Genomic DNA, 23,456 nt, shown 5'->3' with positions numbered 1-23,456 from the left:
TTACCTTGAAAAATGATTGCCTTATATCTTGACCTAATCTTTCTGACATTTTGCCCATGTTGTCTGACATTTTAGTCATTCCCTCTGCCAAGCTATCAGGAAGGGATTTGACTGCATTTGAAACATTCCTCATAGAATTTCGAAGTGGATTTACAAAAGTGTCCATCTAAAGGGAAAAAGATATTATATCATGACTTCACTGTATCAAGTTTATTATTCAACTGAGAAGCCTCAGAAAACCAAGTGCCACACACAAAAGGTGTAATAACTTTCCAGTCTATAATAACTCATTGCCTTTTAAAAGTACGAAACTGTTGTCTTCAGAGTGTCTTTAAAATGTATTTTCAGACACAAATATACAAGTGATATATTTACTGGAAGAAAATGAAAATAAACCTTGGGTTGCCTTCTTACTAAGCAAACCTCTGAAAAAAATGAAGAGTTTTCCCAAACGGAAACTTATCCAAGTATAAACAGCCACAACATACTTCTGCCGTGATTCAAGGCAAGAATGACAGATATTCTGAGCAATACTGAAAAGTAAATGAGCAGATACAATAAACAAACAGAAAGCTCAAAGAACTAAGATTTATTTAACAAAGTAGTTTTTAGGATAGGTTTCATGCTCAATTAGAATCTATGGAAGGAATCTGGAATCTATTAGGAAAAAGAAAAGCTGTAAATCAGACATGCAAGCCATATTTTACTAAGGCAGAATAGAAAAACCATAAAGAAAATATGCTAAGAGATATGTAAAGAAATAATCTCAGAGGGATAGGAAGCTTTAAAATTGACATTCTGACTGTAATAGATGCCAGATAGTTTCAGTTAAGAAAGGGAGAGCCATCTAATAAAGAACCCAAAGATACATATGGATCTTGATTTTTAACAGATAAAAACAAACAAAACGAAAGAAAGAGAGAAGGAGGGAGGGAGAGGAGGAGGAAAGGAAGGAAAGGAGAAAATAAAAACCAGACAACAAACCAAAGTCAAACAATACTAAGAATATTTTCCAGAAAGTGTTGAATCTTATAAAAACTACCATAGAAACAAATTATGTTCCATGCAGGAAGAAAAAAAAATAGCAATCATAGCAAAAAACACTGAACCCCACTATTTAAGAAACACAACGTTAATAGATATTAATAAGATAAAAGTATTTAATATGCTTTCAAGATTTCCAACAAGAAAACCAGAAAAGGTGAAATAGGTACTGTAATAAACAATAACAACAAAAGGGAATTTCAAGATAACTGTAAAAGTGTCAATAATTCTCTGGCTTAAGCAAGGACAACAGTCTTACAGATATGCTTGCTGGAAAATACAACCTGTAGGAAGGACACTGTCACAGTACAACAAATTCACAGTAGAACCAAAGGTGACAAGTGAGGAAGAAAGGCTTGAAAATCGCTACCACTGAAGAGATACAGAGATTACAAAGAGTAACAAGAAGAAGTTAACCATCGTGTGTGCATGTGTACTTGTGTGTAAAATTATATATACATATATATATTTGGGTGAAAAATTATAATATATATGTATGTGTGTAATTCTAATTCTATATACAATAGTAATTTTCAGTTAACCAGAACAGTGTGTTCAAATTGGTCAGGACATTACTTCTATACTGACACTACTGCCACGTGTATTAGAACACAAGAATTCTTAAGAGAGATAAACATGAGAATACCACACTTAAAATGTACAACTTTAGGAAAAATGGCCACCATTCAACCAAGTTTTAATGTTCACAGATAAGGTAGAATTTCAGAAGCAAAAAGGCATGAATTTCACTTGAATCTATAACTTACATTAAAAATTGTTTGAACACCATCAAAAGTACTTTAGAATTTTATATATCTTACACTTCATAGTGGAAACATGGGTTCAGCTAATACAATCTTAAGTTGGTTAAATGAATACAACCTCAATTGCTATCCAGGCTTGAGGCTATGCTATGCTAATTGCTTCAGTCATGTCCAACTTTTTGTGACCCCATGGACAGTAGCCCACCAGGCATCTCTGTCCATGGAATTTTCCAGGCAAGAATACTGGAGTCGATTGCCACGCCCTCCTTCAGGGGATCTTCCCCCACCAGGGATCAAATCCACATTTCTTATGCCTGCTGCATTGGCAGGCAGGTTCTTTACCACTAGTGCCTCCCGGGAAGCCCAGGCATGAGGCTAACTACCACTAATACTCTTTCAAAATAAGAGAACTTAAATCTATACCATGAGTTACATCATAATTAAAAATAGTTGTCTGAGCACCAATCCTAGATCTTCAGAATCCATTTCCCTTTTTGTTCCTGTTTTTTCACCCTCCAATTTCTGAGGGTAAAGCTTAAACATCTGTATTGGCGGTGCAAAGTGGAGGGAGCAAAGGAGCATGGAAAAACTTTTACACATGATTATGTCTCTCAACCATAAAAAAAGTAGAATTTTAGAAGCATAAAATCAGTCTATCACAATCTAATATTTCCAGAAGCAAGATTTGTCCTAAAACAGATGTTTAAAGCAAAAAAAAAAAAAAAAGACAATTGCAAATTACCAAGCAGATGAGTAAATTATTGACTGCCTGCAAAAGTGTACACTTAGCCTGACTTAACTAGATGTTAGCTATTCAATTGTCACCTCAGTTATTTGTATCAGTTAAAAATGCAAACAAGGGAATTTGAATTTAAATTTAGGTCCCTACCTACAGCTTAAAAATGCCATTACACTATGATAAAAAAAAAAACAACTGGAAAGATACTGTGTGCATAGAGGAAGACTACTTGTCTATTACTTCTTCTAGGAACTGGCCCATAAATTTTGAAAAGCTAGGCAAATTGTGTGACCAAGATAATGTGTTATAAAGTATTATTTCTCAAACTCTGATTCAGTTCAGTTCAGTTGTTCAGTCGTGGCCCACTCTGTGACCCCATGAACTGCAGCATGCCAGGCCTCCCTGTCCACCCAAACCCATGTCCATGGATGGTGATGCCATCCAACCATCTCATCCTCTGTTGTCCCTTTCTCCTCCTGCCCTCAATCCTTCCCAGTATCAGGGTCTTTTCAAATGAGTCAGCTCTTTGCATCAGATGGCCAAAGCACTGGAGTTTCAGCTTCAACATCAGTCCTTCCAATGAACCTCCAGGACTGATCTCCTTTAGGATGGACTGGTTGCATCTCCTTGCAGTCCAAGGGACTCTCAGTCTTCTCCAACATGATTAGCCAGTGATAAAATGTTTGTAGATTATTTTCTCTAATAGCTATTTAATTTCCAGTGAAATACAATAAAGGAAAATATTATACTACAATTTATCCAAAAAGGAAATGTAGCTGAAAAATCCTCTTGATATTCATGAAAATTATCCCAACAATTTGAAAGAGGTCAAGATGAACTTAGTAATTATTAATATGATTTATGAAAATGTATGTTACTATGGAGTCCCAGAAGTGACTCAAAAGGATTTTTAGACTCTAGTAGTAATTTTTTTAAAAAGTGACATGCAACTATTTGGAGATAAACACATACATATATACATACACACACATACGCACATGCTACTGTAGGGTGGCAAAAAAGAAAATGCCTACATTTAATATAATACTCAAACCAGTCAATCCTGGAGGAAATCAACCCTGAATATCACTGGAAGGACTGATGCTGAAGCCGAAGCTCCAATACTTTGGCCACCTGATGTGAAGGGCTAATTCACTGGAAAAGACCCTGATGCTGGGAAACATTGAGGGCAGGAGGAAAAAGGGGCTACGGGGAATGAAATGGTTGGATGGTAATGGACTTGAGTTTGAGCAAACTCCAGGAGATAGTGAAGGACAGGGAAGCTTGGCATGCTGCAGTCCATGGAGTCACAGAGCTGGATAAAACTTAGCGACTAAACAATATAATGCTTCTTTTATCTCAAAAGGGTATTATCAATTTATAATTTATCTCAAATAGATGCTATCTTAAGAGATAAACTAAGGTAAACATAAAAAAGATGGAATATTGACATGCATCTCTATTGACAATAAACCATTTTAAAGTTGGAATTAAAACTCATACACTTCAATCATGAAATACAAAGGTCACCATATTTTCCCCCCACCATTATAAAATACATAACCTAGAATTTCTTATTAAAATAAAACATTCCATTTAGAAATGTTAACATTCACTTGGATGTTAAAACCATGGTATCCTTGAGAGATCATTTGAAGTTCTTACAGTTGTTAATTTTTACTTAGTTGTACCAATTCCTTAATCTTTTTTAAACAAGTTAGTCTTTTTATAGGGGATGAGAGGTAGGGAAGTCTTTTAATTTTCATTTTGAAATAACTTCAGACTTTTAAAAAGTTGCAAAAGTAATACACAGAATTCCTACTTACAGTTTCCCCAACTAATGCTGCAGCTCCTGTTACTATTGTTACTACTTCTAAGAGCCAGCACTGATTCAGACAGGCACTGTCATGCAGAGATTATTTCATTTGATTCACACATGCTCTAAACTGAGGATTAACACCTTGGATCTTGAGGAAACTAAAGGCCCAGAGGTCAAGTAACATTTTGCAGGCCACAACTAATAAATGGCAGAACAGGAATCTGAACCAAATGCTGCCTGACTCCACTGTTTGCCTTCTCACCCACTGAGCTCTCTCACCCAACTTGAGCAGTAAATCATTTATTGTCTTAACCTAGCGTCTTATTTCCAGAATAGGCCTGTGTCCCTAAAAATTTAAATAATAACTGTTTCACTCAAAAGGCATAAATTCTTTCAGGGACACAGTCTACTTAACATTTTTACTATCCTTACTCCAATTAAAAGACATTTCCTCCCAATAAGAAGTATTAACAGCTCCTTTTTAAACTAATGAAAGCCTGTGGCTTGTCTTAGGCCAACTTTCCTTAAAGCATCATTTCAGAAACAAAGCTTTTTTTTTTCCCTCCCCTTTCCAGCTACTACTGGGTTTTAATCTACATGTAAAGACAGGAGTTTATTAGATATGCCTATATATAGTAGGCTTGATAAAGCATCAGTTCAGTCACTCAGACGTGTCTGACTCTTTGATAAAGCACAGAAGATGCCAAAGAACATTTAATAAAATTTCTAGTTTTAAAACACACACATAAACATAAATTATCTTCTTTTACTGAAAACAAAGTAAGAAAACAGACCTATGAAGAAAGCCAATGCAATGGTCTGCTTACCTTGCGAGCAAAATCCCCTTTCCCTTTACTGTAGGCTTTGTTCTCAAGGAAATCATACACATAGTGAGCCAAGGCTGGAGATGCTTTCATCATTTCAGGAGTTAACAGTAACTAACAGGAAAAATCAGAGGCATCTTATACTGAGAGGGTACTGGAAATTAACTACTACTTACAGTGTCATCTGCTAGAAAGCTAAGAATGTATAGTAAAAAATGTTATCAACATTTTTTAAAATATTAACACATTGATCTATTATCTATCTATTTACTTTAGCCCCACCATGTAGCATGTGGGCTCTTAGTTCCCCCTGCAGTGGAAGTGTGAAGTCCTAACCACTGGATTGTCAGGGAATTCCCCAAAATGTTATCTACTATTCCATTTTCAGGTTTTACAGCTTATAACTAAGAAGATCCATAGTAGTAAACTCCTATGTTATTCACATTCTAATTTTAAAGTTACCATTAATGGAAAGTACATAAAACAATTAAAATTTTTAAGTATTATAAAGAGGGCCCAAAACAAAATATTGCTTTTACAACATGATATAGTCTAACATTCTAGCTTAATTCCTTCAATGAAACATGTTTTGACATATTGAGATCATTAGCTAAGACGCAGACGGTACAGCCACAACTAAAACATACATTTATGGCACCAGATTTCAAAAAAGGTGCTTATTTTCTAAATAATTAATACAGATTTTAATGCAACGAAAGTTAATACATTCTAAAAAATCAAAATGTTTGACAAGTCATATAAATAATATCATTTAGCCTTAAGCCAGAAGACAAAGGTGAATAACAGCAGATTTATATGTTTTTCCTATCCTTTCAGTAAACTGTAGTGCTATGGAATAGTTATATGTAGTGCTATGGAATAGTTATAAGCAAACTCAATTAAACTTATAAATGTTTAAGAGAGAAAACTTCCCCCAAAATATCAAGTATAGTATTGGCTAAGTTTCACTAAATACTAGGACACAGTCAGCAAATTTTTTATGTACAGTTCATATAATAATTATTTTACGTTCTGTGATCCATAGTCTGCTGCAACTACTCAACTCCAATGTAGTAGTGTAAAAGCAGTCATAGACAGCAGTAAACTAAATGGGTAGCTGTGTTCTAATAATATAATAAACTCTAATAAAGCAGGTGGCAGGCTGGATATGGTCTGTAGGCTGGAATTTGCTGACTCCTAAAGAGTGAAGTGGGGAGCTAATATTAACAGATGAGACATCTTCATAAATCATTCATTAGTATAAAAAACCATAAAGTGATATTATTAAAATCTGGTATTTGGGTACTACTTTCTAAAACAAAGTCATTTCTGACAGTCCTTACACAGGAAATAACTTATGAGACACATTTTATTATTTCAGAAGAGAAATCTGCTGGGTGTGTGTACAGGTGTGGGTGTGTAGGTGTGTGGGGGGGTATGGGTGTGGGTGTGGCTATGTACTCATCCAAACCTGAAGGTAAGATTTCTAGCACTGAGTGTGTGTGTGTGTGTGTGTACAGACGTGGGTGTGTAGGTGTGTGTGGGGGTGGGGGCTGTGGGTGTGGCTATGTACTCATCCAAACCTGAAGGTAAGATTTCTAGCACTGAGTGTCCAGAAAACTTCTAAATTAATAAACAGAGAAACAATATTCATAAATTACTGATCAGATTGCAAGTCACATCTCAGCACCTCAAAAGTGGCTGCTATCTCACTATTTACAGTAAAAGCATTCTCTACCAAAGAAATCAACTATATTTGTGTGATCTATTAAAATGAGAACCTATGAGTAATAATAAACCTGAACTTACCTGCAAATATGCATTTAGATCTTTTTTTCTCTTTTCTAAAAAATCTCTATCCATATTATTAAAAGTCTTTTTACCAGGAAGCTTTAATATGCTTGACAGATTTTCAAACTACAAAACAAAATACATTCAATAATCTTAGATTTTTTTTTACAAAAAGAGAAAAGTATTTTCCAAGTGATAATTTCTCTATGTATCAGAAGTATCTTAAACAGATTTTGCAATATATTTTATCTTATTAAGCCAAAATCAGAAAACATAAAATACTGTGCAAATAGATCCAAACCACAGTTCTAATGTTATTATAAAGAAGTTATTTTCTAAGAATGACAAACATGGATAACTGATGAACCACATGGTTTTTCATTTTAATAATCTCTCTGATTTTAAGATCATTCAAAATTTTAGTAACAAGAGGTTTTAAAAAACATTTATTTAAAAACCTTTTGACAAGAATAAAGTATTAGCAAATAAACTATTAATAATCAAAGTTACGAGTTTCTGGTTTCTTGAAAAAAACTCAAATATTTTTATATTGATGACTTCAAATCAGTTAATCACTGTAATAGCTAACTATTAAAAGTAGAAGAGGCAAACTTCAAAATATAGATTATAGCTATAACTCTCTCTATATAATGATATATAGTATAACACTGATACTTTTCCCCTGCATGAAACTACATGAAAAATAAATTCATAATAACTAAGAAAATAAAAGAGCTATATAGCATATATTTTATATTTGTAAAGTCACTAACAAAAACAAGTGTACATATCTGAAGTTTAGCATCTATAGACTTCACCTTCAAAAGTCCAGATAGGTAGCAATCCACCATGCCTTGTTAATAAAGCACAGATTTTAACCATACTAGCTGCTAACAAAGTGGAAGAACAACATCATTCAGCAAGTCATTGTGCTTGGGCTAACAGTATCTAGTATCTAAAACTTTAATGAGGAGCTTCATTGCTTTTCCTGTGCGATACATATCCAGGATGCAACAAGCTTTCTAAAATCATTCTTTGATTAAATAACAACAGACAACAATGAGTCTGTAAAGAAAACTCATTCCTGGTGCAGAGATTAAAGACAAGAGGAAATGAAAAGGTGTAGGATAATTTTCATCCCAGAAACTGGAAGATTCTGATAAATCATTAAATGGAATGGTAAATCAGATGGTTGCTTGGAGCTATAATGTGACAAGTTCATCACATATTATGCATGAAAGTTAAAAGCAGTTCTTTTGCCGCTGCCAAGGAAAAAAAGTGGGGGCAGTAATTTTCAGGGAAAATGTTATGCTGTAGTCACAAATTTGGTGGTTCACAAAAGTGTAAGAATGGGTCTTTATTGAGTATGAATGTATAATATCCTGGTTTTAATTTTTTAACCATTTTATAGAAGTAAATTTACATTTTTCAAGGTGTCCTAAAAGACATTTAGTTTCCTGGAATATGACTTTTCAATGGTATCTTAAACTACTGATTGAATTTTACAGAATGCATAGTTTATTTAGGTATTACCAATATATTTTATTCCCTTATAATTCACATGTTGAAACGTTAATCTCCAGTACTTCAGAAGTGGCTGTATTTGGAGACAAGGCCTTCAGAGAGGGAATAAAATCAAAACAAAGCCCTTATAAGAGGGATACAAAGACCCATCGGGAATGGGAGCATACAGTGAAAAGTCCTGTGAGGCCATATTCAGCACCATCTGAAAGTCAGAGAGCTGACTCAAGAGAAATCAAATTTGCCAACAACTTGATCTTGGACTTCTAGCTTCCAAAACTATGAGAAAACAGATTTCTGCTGGGTATTTTGTTATGGCAGTTCCAGTAAACTAACACACCAAGGGAATATAGCAGTACTCCTCAAAACAACAATTTCCAAAATTTTGAAACATTAAACCTTATTAATAAAAAAATTAAATGTAACAGTTATTTTCTTAAAGTCTAAATTATCAAGCTGGTTTTAAAATTATCTGTCTGTACCAGAAGCACTATGACTAACAGTTTTTCTCAAATACTGCTATTTTAAAAGGAAGAAAAATGGAAAAATTTAATGCTCTATATTAATTCACTATTTGATATTTAAAAGATTATTTACAAGTACAAAGCAGTCCATTCCCTACAAAGTAATAGGATTTCCTCTGCCAAAAAGTCACAAAAATATTTTTAAATGAATGCAAGAAAAAAAAAAAGAAAAAGAAGCCTACCTAAAGAACTAACATAAATTAAAATGTATTTCAATGTTCACAAAGAACTCAAATACTATACATAAATCACAGAAATTCCAAACCCAAAGATTTTATCTTTCCACACTGAATATGTCAGGTCTAGAAAATTTGAAAAACATTTAGAATTTTTTATTAGAAGGATTCAAAGTTCATTAAAGAAAATAATAGTTCATATGTTTAGAATGGGAAAAAACTTTATGTCACAAAGTTAAAGAAATGAAATGAAAGTTAAAAAAAAAGAAATCTGTTCTAAAATAACTTAAATACTTAGACAGCTCTATGGAGTTAAAATTTATTTCGTCCACTGACTGTACTGTTGTCACCAGTGAACTAAAAGCTCACTGCATTTTCTTACAGGATTTGTTTTAAAAATACAAATATAAAATAAAACTAAAGATATAAATAAGGCAGAACTAAAAGGCAAATAGTATGAGTCTTATTTACAAGTGCTTAGTACTTTCCTTAAACCTAAAATTTCACTTAACAAGCTTAGGTTTTAATTTCTTAAGCTCCAAAAGCAATCGATATGCTTTAGTAATCACATACTACTGTAACTTTAACACATCCACGTCATCTGTCTGCACTGAGCACTTTCAAAACTGAATTGTGCTTTATCAGTTAGTTGCATTTAATTTTGGTGCTATACTGAAAAGTAAATTTTCCACATGAATTGTTCTATTAGTAGACTTTTTAAAAAGTATGTTCTTTATCTATATTTGTCAATCTATCAACACAGCATTTACAGTCCTAGCCTAGAATCTTTAAGCAATGATTATTCCTCTGAACAGTAGGGAAAAATTAAAACTATTCATACAAAGAAAATTTCATATTATACGAAATTCCCATAAATTTGCAAGTAACTAAAACTACTCCCAGTAAATCACATTACTTTAAAATTTGTCATGTTAAGTTAAAGTGTAAGGATGAAAAGGAAGAGATATATGAACTATGTGATTTAAAAAAAATATCAAACAGGAATTTTGGGGGGCAGAAAATTCTTTCACTTCTGCAAACAAATCAAGCTAAACATGGAGATCTATTTAACAAGAACAATAGAGATATGCCCAAGTTATTAATTTCCTTATGAATATAATTAAAAATAGTCCTTTTAACATGGGCTTGTGGAGTCAATAATAACCAGGTTTCTAAACACTTTAAAGCTTTATTAGTAGGTTATCTCACTCTATTTACAAAATATTTTAATGAGAATTATGGTGTGAACCATACATTTTCTACATCCTAAGTGAAAAATATATTTTCTGATTATTTATGTAGTAAAATGTCATTTCAAAGCTTAGTTCACCCAATCAAATGTCACCATTATTATTATTCTATGGGCTTACTAATAATCATATATTTTAAAACACTGCATGAAAGATTATTGTGACTTAAAATAAATTTCATAGATTACCTACTCCAATTTATCCACTGATAATTTATTTTGTTCTAAGTTAAAAAGAAGAAAAAATATTTAATAAAAGATAAAACAGAGAAAAATAAAAATGTTTACATTTGTTACATTTAAGAGTCCTCATACTTCTATGAAACAAGAGAGTTGTATTTGGTAAGAATTAAAAACATTATTTGGTTAATTTAAAATATAATTTAGGTTTTCGTTCTTCATACAACTTAATGGATCAAGGATTTACCTGTTAGTAGTTGGGAAAGGATGCCATTTAAAATAACCACAGCTTTAAATTATATTACCAAACAGAAATCACAAATTGTCTTACAATGATCTCTATATGTTAAATAAACCCAAATACCTATGCAAAGGACAAGACATACACACTCTCTTAAAATCAGACATACACATTTATTCTAATTTTCCAAGGTATATCATTGGTACTTTGTCACTAGTCCACAATGATTAGGACTTTAAAATTTATTAGTTAAATGGACAAAATCATTCTAACATTCACTGTTGATTATAAAAAATTGTTACCTTATTTTCTTAGCTTCGGTCAGTACCTTAGTATCACTCACAACCATTCAGAATCAAACATGGAATCACAGAACAATATAAAGCACACAAACTTTAAAAACCTCACGACCTGTTCGGTGATCCTCATGTGGAAGTCGTGGAAGTCACTGTAGCGACGGTAGGTCTTCCACATCTCCTCAGTGTTCACGTTGCGCCGGTGCACAGTGATGGCGTACAACGCATATGTCTTGCCATGATCGTTACAGACGCCTGCCACAGCATATGGGTCATAGTGAGCATATACTAGTCATTTAAGACAAAATGAAGAGGAACAAAAGACACAAAAAGGAGGAAGATGAAGAACGAAAACAAAAAGGACAACATGAAATGAAGAATTTGAAATGACAGGTAAGACAAAGGATGTCACCAGGATAAAATAGATTCCTGTCATCTGTACTCACAGCCATAAGATGTTATATGTGTTGGTTACATCACAAAATTACCTACCAGGCTATCATGATACTACCAACGACACAGTGGTGTCCACTTTGGATTCTCTTTCCAAAGAGCTTTTAACAGAAACAAAACAATACCTTCTGTGTTAGCCTTCACTGTTTAGCTGTAACTTAATTAATATTGATAGCTCTGAAATTGAACTGCAAGCAAAAGCTACAGGGTAAGATCTATCTGGACTTCCCAGGTGGCTCTGGGGTAAAGAATCTGCCTGCCAATGAAGGAGATACAGGTTTGATCTCTGGATTGGGAAGATCCCCTGGAGGAGGAAACAGCAGCCTATTCCAGTATTCTTGCCTGGAGAATCCCAGGGACAGATGAGCCTGGTGGGCTATAGCCAATGACAAGACTGAGCGACTAAAACAACAAACAACAAGATCTATCTGATCTTTTGGCAAATCTTTCTCATTCACAATATATAGCAATTTACAAGTATAATTTATTCTGAAGACTTTTCTAAGAAGTCATTTTTTTCTACTGAATTGACACAAACCATCCAAGTCAGGCAGTCTTGAAAATCAAAACCCATTCCTATTTTGTTCAGATCTTGAGTAAAGAGATGTACTTTGAATAATTCTGTCTCAAAGCCATGTTGTACTCTACTTAAGATCACCTTTTCAGGTCTCCAACAGTTTACTAAGTCTCCACTCATCTGTACCTGGTCTGCTTTTTAATTAATTCACTCACCTTAATTTCAATAACTATTTTTTGATTTATATAACTGGATGTGGTTCTTTTTTACAGTGTGGTATTCTTAGCTTGTTTTATCTCTACGATTATTTTTATCATACTCCCTGTGGTACACAACTACTTGAGGATGGCTGAATCTTGTATCACCCACATGTGATATGACAGCCTTTCAATTTCATATGAGTGATACCATTCCCAACCATGACCTTGACATTCTTTGTTCTTTCCTCTGACAGTAGGCTAAGTTCTTCTAGTTCCTCTTTCATATCAAGTCACCCTGTGTGAATCTGGGCTTTATGCAAAGGCCTGTGGTTCCAGGCTTTCCTCTGCCTTAGCCCATTTGTGCCTCTTTTAAATTTGAGGGCACAGAAATGCTATCAAAATTAAAAGAGCAGTCTTTACACTCCTATAAGCTCTTTGGCTTCACTTCTTCTTCATTTCCCTATATTTGCTTTTCCTCATAGTCTATTCCACCTGTAGATTTCCTCTTTTAGGTATTTTTATTCTACTGTTTTCAGTTTTTCTATGTGTAGGAAGCAAATTTTTGCATAGCAGTTTAGACTATCTTGTTGACCAGAAGTATAAATTGCTCTTGTAAAAAACCAAGTGGCCAAGCTTTGGAGCTGACTAAATATTTTGTATTTTATACATACTTAGGCAAAGAAAGGTCTGAGCAGCTTCTTAGTAAATTATTTTAATCACAAAACACCTACAAATCTATACTGGCAAAAGCAGTTCTACAGAAATCTCTCCCAGGTTTTCATGAAAGTTTTTCTAAGATTTGCACTTTATATTCAGAATTGTCCTTCATTTCCTTTCTATCTAATATCAGTGTTCCTGATTTGACAAAATATAAGACTGGGGACTGATGCTGAGGCTGAAACTCCAATACTTTGGCCACCTGATGTGAAGAGCTGACTCATTTGAAAAGACCCTGATGCTGGGAAAGATTGAGGGCAGGAGGAGAAGGGGACGACAGAGGACGAGATGGTTGGATGGCATCACCGACTCAATGGACATGGGTTTGGGTAGACTCTGGGAGTTGGTGATGGACAGGGAGGCCTGGTGTGCTGCGGTTCATGGGGTCGCAAAGAGTCAGACACGACTGAACGACTGGACTGAACTGAACTGAAGACTGGGGATAGACCTGGGTCATCTTGCTGTCAGAGACTTTATTATTCACTGTTCACATCTTTCAATTATCCTTCACTCGGAGACCCATGCAGAACAAACTGTACAACACTTTCATCACATTAAAAAACCACCATCACTCAACAGTGTCAGCATGCCAACAAGGGAATGGCTTTACATGCTGTGTTCAGGAAAGGTTTGGGAAAGGATAATAGAAATCAGGGGCCACTTAGGCAGCAAACCATAACCAATTATGAGTTAATAAAAACAAGGAAACTAGCAAGAAATAGAAAAGGAAAGAAGAAAGGAATGTCAGAAAGCATTTTAAAAAATAATAATCAGATTTGTTACAAATTTGATAGGCAGGGAGATCAGACTAGGATGGGTACACAAAAGGAAAAATATGGGGCTATTATAAAACAAGCCCTAAGATAGAAAGGTAATTTGATTTTAAAAGATAATGAGGCTACATACATTTTCAGATGATGGTGAGATATTACAGTGGAAATAATAGGTTGTGTTTTTATTAGGACAACATTACTACTCATGGCAGGTGCTGTGCAACCTCTTCGTTACTAATCTATAACCAGATAAGGAACTAGGACCAGGATAGAAATAAATCTCATCACTAAGCATATTGTCTAACCTAGCCACTATTTTTTAAAACAAGATTCCTCAATGAAGGGCCAGTCCACTAGTCCAAGAATCATTCCATAAGTGCACTGCACTAGTTCTACTTCCTGCCATAAGGTTAAGGACATGGCATCCAGACTCAAAGAGACTCTGGAGCCCAACTAGTAAAGTAAATGTTTATCGAACAAACACTAATATATAATGCCCCCCATGTAACTACTAATACAATTAATATTTGTTGAGGATTAGTATGAGGCAAGTATTACTATTATCCCATTTCACAGATGAGGAATTAAGATACAGAGAAGTTAAGACTCATCCAAGTTCACCCAACTATTAAGTGGCAAAGCTGGGGTTTAAACCCAAGCAATCTGGATAAAAAGTTGTACTCTTAACCACTCTAGTGTACTGCCTCTTTAGTGATTATGCATAATTTTGTCTGAAAGAAAGAAAAACTTATTAAAAATGCTTAGTATAATGCTTCCATATCCTTTAAGAAGCTGATAAATACTTGTTGAATGAATGGACAAAACAGCTAGAATACCAGAATCCTCAGAAAAGAGAGATTCACATAAGAATCATGAGAAGCAAGATAAGAAAACCATCACTGACATTATCTAATAACTCAATAACAATGATGAAATTATTTGTTTCCTCAAGTCACTGGCCATTTTGCACACATGCTAATTCAGTCATGAATCTCACCTCACCCAAGCCTTTCTTGTTTTCGTAAACTCCTATACAAAAGCTTCATTTACCCAGAAATCTACTGACTCCTGCATGTATGAAAACAAACACTAAACTAAAATCTGCCCCAAAACAATTTACTAAGAATCATGCAGACAATTATCAGCTAGACTCAAAGAAAAGATTGGTTTCAAAGTTTATCAGCAATGACAAAATGCTCAGAATTTATCCTTTTTCAAATGATAACTAACAACCTTAAAGAAAGGAAACACACATACAATAATAAACATTATAGAATTTAATGAAGAATATGCTACAGAAAAAAAGTAACATGAAAATATGACTATAGAAAAATGATTTGTAAAAATAAATGTGGAAGATAATGTAGTAATAATGATACTCAATAGTTTTTAAGTAATAATTAAACCACAAAGTCTCTTACCAGTGTCTGAAATGTAGGCGTGAAGTTGTACTGAGTCATCAGAAGATACATTTGAAAGGTCATCTAAAGACTGATGAGAGAAAAAAATTAGAAAATAAAAATTTTAAATTCTATAGGAAAGAAAGCGTTAAAGATTTCTATATCATATACATTACTCATTTTTGCTCTATGTCCTTATCTGTACCTCCCTCTCACAAACAATAGTTCTCTTTGTTTATACTAATAGGAGAAAGAGAAGATAAGATTAAACTGTAAAACAAAGTAATATAATAATTGACTTAATAAATACATCAGATTATTTCTTCCTTCATTACCTGTTACATACTATAATTTGCTTCTTCTCAATTATATTCAATATATGGCAAGAAAAAATGTGGATAAAAATAAGTAGACATGTTATTTTTTTATTATTATTTTTTACTTTACAATATTGTATTGGTTTTGCCATACACTGACATGAATCCGCCATGGGTATACATGTGTTCTCCATCCTGAACCCCCCTCCCACTTCCCTCGCCTAGTAGACATGTTCTTAAATCAACATTTCACTTTTTTGATGTTGAAATATATTAGAGCCAACTGTGTATTAACACTTTTGTTAACTTAGAAATAATTTTAGTTAGACTCTTTATCATAATCGTACCTACATCAAAGGGTATGTGAGGACTAAATGAAGACATGTAAAACATTTAGAAGACTGTTAACACAAAAAATGTTAGCTAATATTATGATTATTTACTAAATGAAGTGAATCTATGGTTAAGATTTATTTTTTAAAAAATAATTCCATAAACAAAAATTATTACTGATTGATTCAGAATAAATTTTTTAACTATAGACTTGGGATCAAAACTTTTTTGCTCCATGTCCACACACCCACACTTACACAGAGGGAACATAAGGATATAATGAAGGCGAGACTGTATGGAAAAGAGTTAACACAACAGACCTTAAGTTGCTTTCCTTAGAAAGGACGGCCTGGGACAATATCTGGGAAGTTAGATTTAGAAAAAGTTCCCATCATTCCTAACTGCTAAAGTGGCTTACTCTACCTAAACTATCTGTATAGACAATGTGGTTTACACCAAATACCCACTTTTCTCCTGGGAGTCAGTTTAGTATATGCTGGACAAATGGTGCCTTGTGTGAACTACCTCCAATAAAAACCTTGGGCACTTATGTCTCAGATGAGCTTTCCTGGTAGCAGCATTTCACACATGTTGTCATATTCACTGCCAGCGCAATTAAGTCTATGCTATGTGACTTTCATGGGAGAAGATTTGTGGAAACTTGAGCTAGGTTTTCTCTGGACTTTGCCCCATCCACCTTTTCCCTTTGCTGATTCTGCTTTCTACCCTTCCGATATAATAAATCTTAGCTGTGAGTACAGCTATGCTGGGGTCTGAGTCCTTTTAGTAAATCAGTGAACATAGGAGTGGTCTTAGGGACCTGTAACACATAGATAGTATACGATTCAGACATATTATACACTTGAAAAACCATGGGATCTGAATGAACTTTGGATTCCTAATGTGGTATTACCAGTTATTCATGAGTCATCTAAATGACCTTAATGCAGTCATGCATGTGACATAAAGCCATTTAAAATTAAGCAACTGCATCCTAAGAAGAAAGCCAAAATTCTATCCACTAAAGACTGATCATCAGAAGAACAAAATTTGGTAACTCCATACAGACGATCCACAAGTCAAGTGGGAAAACTATTCAATTAAATTAGATCTAGTCCAGACTTCGCCACTGATCACCTTAATAGACTTTAGCCATATCAGTAAGTCTTTCTTGTATTTCAGTTTTCCCAATGGTAATGGTGTAATATCTGTTCTACAACTCTATCAGGATATAATGTGAATGAAAATACTTTGAAAAGAATTAGAATGCACTTACTTTTTAACTGACCTACAACAAAACATTTTGACAAATAGCAGAACCTTTGTTTTAGAATTATTTTTACATGAAAGATAGAACCCCAAAGGAAATGGAATAGTCTACAAAATTTAAAATTGTTATCTACTGTAATCTTCTTCTAACTATAAGCTAGCACAGGGAATATAAAACAATCACCCTTTTCAAAAAAGCATTATTATTACTGGTAACCTTCCTTTGTAGGTAAACATATAAAAAGTTATATGTTGCTTTCATATTACTTTAACCATGTTAGCATCTTATACTATGCAAGGCAGAAGCCGTTGAAAAACTCTGTATATAAACACCTTTTCTAGCACACATAAAATATGCAATTAATATTTGCATTAAGTATGATGAAAAAATTCAATGAAATGTCTCTTAACCATTAGCCACAGTTATAATGCATGTGTAAATATCAACTAGACTATATAAAGTTACAACTGATAACATTATAACCATGGAACTACACTGTGATTTAGAAGTATAAGTACTGATTAATCAAAGAAAACTGTGATTTCAAAACAAGTGCATTAATGTTGTCCTGAAATAAAATACAGTTTGCAAAGTGACCATGGTTTAAGATTCTTGAACTTCTTGCCAAAAAAAGAAGTGTTTTTTGTAACATTATGCTAGGTTAAAAACCAAAAATTGAAATTTACTACAATAATCAATTCAGCAAACAGAACTACAATGGCACTTCTAAATGCTTATATAATCTATGTGCTAACCTCAATCACAAAATGAGTAAACCACCACAGTAAATATTTTCTTTGCTTAGTTTGCTGGAATAAACTATAATGATCCAGTTTATAATTTTAATACAATTAATAAATATTATCTTCATTAAATATGAAAAAACCTGATAAAGAACAATTTTTTGTAATCAAACTATTGTTAAAATTCAACTGTTTATTCAAATGTATCTTAGTATTTAAAAAAAAGAATCCAAAAGACTCCAGCTATTTAAAAGCTTGGATTTAACAGATTTGTGTGAAAAACAAAAACTGTAAGTCATTGATGTCAAGTGTCACCTTTTTCAATTCACAGACTGTTTTGCTTTATATCACTATAGGATAAAAGGAATCTCTTTTATTTGAAAAAGCATTTATTCCAGATAGGGAATGAAGAAAAAAATATTTTTTAATAGTGTTCAAACACTTGTACAAGAACTACAAACATGAGTACTAAAAAATTTCAATGCAAGGAAAAGTTTCATCATATTTGGAAACTTTTTCTTCCTAATGGGCATTATATTGCTAACACTGTTCAGTCTCCAGGAGCTATTCCTTTTTGTCATAAGAGTTAAGCAAATGGTAATGATACCAGATAATTTAGGAAAATACTTAAAACATTACAAAATATCTGACATAACACTATTGCTGATTTGCTTTAGTGTTTTGTTAAAGGTTATACATTGTACAATAATGGAACATTTATACAATAAGGTCATTTTAGAAATAAATGTCATACTAAGGAACATAAAACAATGGACCTCTCAACTACTTATCTATTACAAAAAGTTCAAAAGAAAAAGTCATGTAGGTAGTAGAAGGAAAAACAAAGCAAACACTCTCTCTCCATCCTGAACAAATTCTGGACTGAAACTTGCACACAACACTAATATTTCTCTCTAGTAGTATTTTATGAAACAAGGTACTCAATGGCAAGCATGGATATATAAGAGAACTGAAATGTTTATTATTTCACATTTCACCTTGAATATCTGAAATGCCAATGAAGTTTATATGCTAAAAATGTGTCATTCTTAAACCTGTAATCACAGAATACAGTTGCTTAATTCTCGTAAAACCCTCTAAGCTTAAAAAATGTGTTGTTGTTTTTTTTCCCCAATAACCTGAACTTGTTAGTGTGGACCTTAAGAAATATCTTTAGGTTTTCAGGCATCCCAACCAGTTTTTTATTTCTTTTCTAATTACAAGAAGAAAAAACTAATTCCAATGTAAACATTTATGTGTCATAAATTTACTGCCCATCATAGCACTGATCAGAGTGAAATATTAAATACTGAGGTTGAAAATAATGAAATCATTATTATCACTTGCAACTAAATCAGGCAGGTGATTTAAATCAATTTTTTAAAAAGAAAATAAACTTCATTTCATTAAGTTCTAATCCACAGATCCCTTATATGTGAATTTAATATTTCTATAAAAGTGCAACAGCTTTTTATAAAGGATGATTTGAGGGTTCTAATACATCATTTATTTACATATGTTAAGGCTCAGTTTTTCATATTATTTTCAGGCCACTTTAAGAATTAAAGTAGTCATAACAGTACTTACCAAATTTATGCTTCCTGTAGGAGACCCATTAAAAGATTCTGTGAGAAGGAAGATCCAACTTAGTATACAGTCAAAAACTCTTCCAACAGTGCTTTAGCTATCTAAGGTTCAAACACCGAGAATGAAAGCCACAGAAGCCAAGAAAGAACAAGAAAGAAAACTGTGGTACACTACTCCCAAAAACCTGTTTTCATGGTTTTCTAAGCCAGGTTATTTCAGTGAAAACAGTTATGTACCTAAGTTATTCCCCTTTCCCCCAAAAAGGCATTTATGTACAAAAAAAAGCATTTTATGTATTTTATTCTCATAGTATCATATTAAATTGTCTAATATAAATGTAAACATGAGGTAAACACCACAGAATGACATCTGAAATTGTCATTTGAAATGAATGACATTTCACACCAGGAAATGTCAGAGGTATTTTGTTACTTCTGTCTCACTGGATTAATATTACAAATAAAATTATTCTTTAATATGAAAGATAAAAAGTTGTTTATTAAACCTATAAAGTCCACTTATTCACAGCTGGTCTGTATCAAAAATGCTGTAGTCTAGATTCTTAAATCAATATACAATTAGTAGAACAAAAGACACATTAAAATCCATGAGTAATGTCATTTAATTAAAAAGCAACTAGAAATTATTTTTAAAAATTAATGTTAGAGTAATTATTAAAATTAACATCTTTTCCCTCAGAATTTTAGTATATATCTGATCAAATTATCAATTAAGATATCACTTTGTAAAAACACAAAGGAATATACAGCAAAGCAATATTCATAAACAGTTTAAAGTTATTATTTGGCTTGTAGCATATTAGATATTATTTATAGTTTGGATCTCTAGATGCATCTTCAAAGGAAATTTCTATTACTATTGACAGAGGTAGCTAGTGTTGCCTTCCAACTTCAACACCTCTAACTGTCCAAGAACATGTCTCAGTTTCTCAAAGCTCTGAACACAAAATAGGAAATTCCTAGGATAATTAGAATGGATAAAAAAAAATAGTTCTCTATCCTCCTTATTCAATTATATACCTCTTACCTTCTTTGGGCTGCCCACCTCTTAAGTCTTCCCACCAAAGACATGTCAAAAGAAAAACTAGGAGCAAAACAGGGGCTTCCCTGGTGGCTCAGTGGTAAAGAACCCATCTGGAAAGGCAGGAGACATGGGTTTGATCCCTGGACTGGGAAGATTCCCTGGAGAAGGAAATGGCAACCCCCTCCAGTACTCTTGTTTGGGAAATCCCATGGACAGAGGAGCCTAATGGGATACAGCCCATGTAGTTGCAAAAAAGTCAGAATTTAGCAACTAAACAAGAACAAAGGAGCAAAACAAGGCATGGTTTACCTTCTTGCTTACCAATAAGATTCAGAAATTTAGATTGTCTAAAGCCAATGGAGATCTATATTTAATCAAGACTTTAACAACTGCTTAAAAATATTAGAAAACAAAAGAAACACGATGAGGAAAAATGTGATTGAAATTAAAATTTAAAAGGGAAAGCATAATTTAAATATTTGAAAGGCTGTGAATTTGTTTTAATAAAGGAAAAAATATTTACCTTTAAAATAACTTAGAGCTAAACTAACTAAAGAAGGCAATCTCACGGAAAAAGACAAGGAAGACAGAAGAGAGAGAGCATGGGTAAGCAAGCCATCCAGCTACCTACCTACTTACAGAAGTTTAGTTAAATAAGAATGAAATTTAATTAAATAGGAATGAAATTTCTTCTAAAACAAAGAAAAACTACCACAGGATATTATTATACATGGTAAGACTTTACCCACTAACTTTGTGCTCAATTAACCCACATTAAATAAAAAGGTGGGGGCAGCTACACATTGAACACTAGATTGAATCATTATTTCAAAATGTCTAAAAAGCAGCCAGAATTTCAAGACTTTAAAAAATACACAAAGTATCAGGAAGCTTAATTTTTAAAAGTCAGAAAATGAATTTATAACCAGAAAATATAAGGTCTATTTTAATTAATCCTATACAAAGAAGAAAATTATAAGCATTACTACTTGAAAAACTTGTAGCAAATGCCTAAAACCTAAACACTCACAAATACACATAAAACCCATTTTTAATAAAAATGTTTCAAGTTATACCCATGATTACATATACTTTCTTAACATGGTTTCAAAAAAGTATTAGGCAATTTCTCAGTTACAAAACATGTAAGAGCTCATTAATTAGGACACGGAATGTTAAAAAGCAAGCAATGTCCCAGACAGATAAAAGATATATGTGTATATATTAATTCCAAACTACAATCAATGATTCCAGTGTGAGGGACTACTCAATGGCTGACATAAAAGAAAAGTTCATTTGATTCAGATCAAAATCAGCTGCAGGGAAAAAAAAAAAAACAAACCTCCTAATCTACTTTGTGTTTTAAATAAGTATGACATTTTGGGAAGTTTGAGATCACATAAATAATTTGCTTCCATCAGTCACAAGACAAATATAAATGGAAGCTAAAAGTCAGTTTAGAAGATTCTGGAAGAGTTTTTACACTATAGGATCAAAAACTACTCCCACAGAATATATTGCTACTATGATCATTATATAATACATGGATGCTTATAAATTAGCTGCTTATGATTTAATTTATCTTCTTTCTTTCTAGGTCAGATAGCAATTCCATTTCACAACACTAAGCAAATTTCTAAAGTAGACAAAATTAAAATATACAATGAAAACATTTATAATAGTCCTTTAAGGAAGGAGAGTTTCTACTACAAATTTCATATCAGCTCTGTAAAAGATTTTTCAACAGAGATAGTAAATAGATACAATATATAATAAACTTGAAGTACACTGATTTTACTATTGAGCTGGCAGAGAAGTACTCTTAAAAATAGAAAACTCCCTCCATTAAGCAATCAAATACAGTTAACAGAATACTATTTCAGTTTTACAAATAAGCAAGATACTAGATCATCAATCAATATAAAAGCTATTGTAACATACAAATTTTTGTAACTATATTTCTTCTATAACTTAAAAAGTAAAGTCTCACTAATATCGAATAAGGAGTGGGGAGGATGAGTAGAAAAGAGGGGAGGCTAGAAAGTTTCCAAAATAGAGGCATTTGCTAAAGCAGTGCTAACCACTTAATTACATCTATTATATCTCCAACTTTAAGTGGTCCTGTCCATTAACTCTATTTATAAGTAAATGAACATAATTAAAGCACTCTCTTAAATACTTAGTAAAGTCTTTCCCATTTACTTTGTATTTACATTGGTTATTTGCTAGAAATTTTATCAAATCCTAGATACTTCATTAGAGTTTAGTAAGTACTTCTGCATTGAATCACTAGTAAAAATGGTCATCAGGCCTAAAGTCTGCAAATTGTCTAAGGGCTGCCTCTCGCACTATTCTTAAATAGCCAATTATTTACTATGAAGAAACACCGATATTTGTGTTTTGGTTTATATACCATTTTTACATATAGAATTCCATTAAAATGTGACAACTCTGAGGTAGGATATTACTACAAGAAGAATAATAGTCTACATTTATAACTGAGAAAAATGAGGCCTAAAGAAATTAAGTGTTTGGCCAACATCACATAGGTAATAAGTAGTAGAAAAAGAGTAAAATCAAAGTGTTATCACTCTTAAAGTCTGTTTTATTCACTACACAATGTGAACAGAAGAAAACTGAAAGACTGGAATAAATGACTTGTAGCTTCTTCTAGCTTATATTATACAGGATTTGGAACAGAATACAATTAAAAACAGAAAAAAATGTTTTTACAATGTTTTATAGTTTATGGAACATTCTCAGAATCATCACTTGTTATCTCATTTAATCTTCTCAATGATCCTATCATTAATCATGGCAATTATTACTTTTACAAACAAAAAAGAAACTACCATAAAAATATTGGGGTGACAATCCCTTTGAAAACATGCTTCAAGAATTTTAAGAAAAATTCTCTTTTCTCGCCCTTCTCCT

General features: G+C 32.8%; 1 protein-coding gene across 3 annotated transcripts in view; it reads right to left on the bottom strand.

The window, feature by feature from the left end:
- Positions 1-23,456, bottom strand: part of SNX13 (sorting nexin 13) — a 143,636-nt gene that overhangs the window by 12,206 nt on the left and 107,974 nt on the right. For 2 of the 3 annotated variants that reach the window (XM_010835601.1, XM_010835600.1), the window contains exons 16-21: positions 19,479-19,516; positions 15,250-15,319; positions 11,284-11,456; positions 7,000-7,107; positions 5,194-5,304; positions 5-166 (exon numbers count right to left, since the gene is read on the bottom strand). In XM_010835601.1, the coding sequence (XP_010833903.1) occupies positions 5-166; positions 5,194-5,304; positions 7,000-7,107; positions 11,284-11,456; positions 15,250-15,319; positions 19,479-19,516 (662 nt within the window). The remainder of the gene's footprint in view (positions 1-4; positions 167-5,193; positions 5,305-6,999; positions 7,108-11,283; positions 11,457-15,249; positions 15,320-19,478; positions 19,517-23,456) is intronic. The other variant, XM_010835602.1, reaches the window with a different exon arrangement.

Source organism: Bison bison, unplaced genomic scaffold (genome assembly GCF_000754665.1).
Source record: "Bison bison bison isolate TAMUID 2011002044 unplaced genomic scaffold, Bison_UMD1.0 scf7180017864044, whole genome shotgun sequence".
Classification (NCBI taxonomy): domain Eukaryota; kingdom Metazoa; phylum Chordata; class Mammalia; order Artiodactyla; family Bovidae; genus Bison; species Bison bison.
This window is presented reverse-complemented; position numbering and strand designations above follow the sequence as displayed.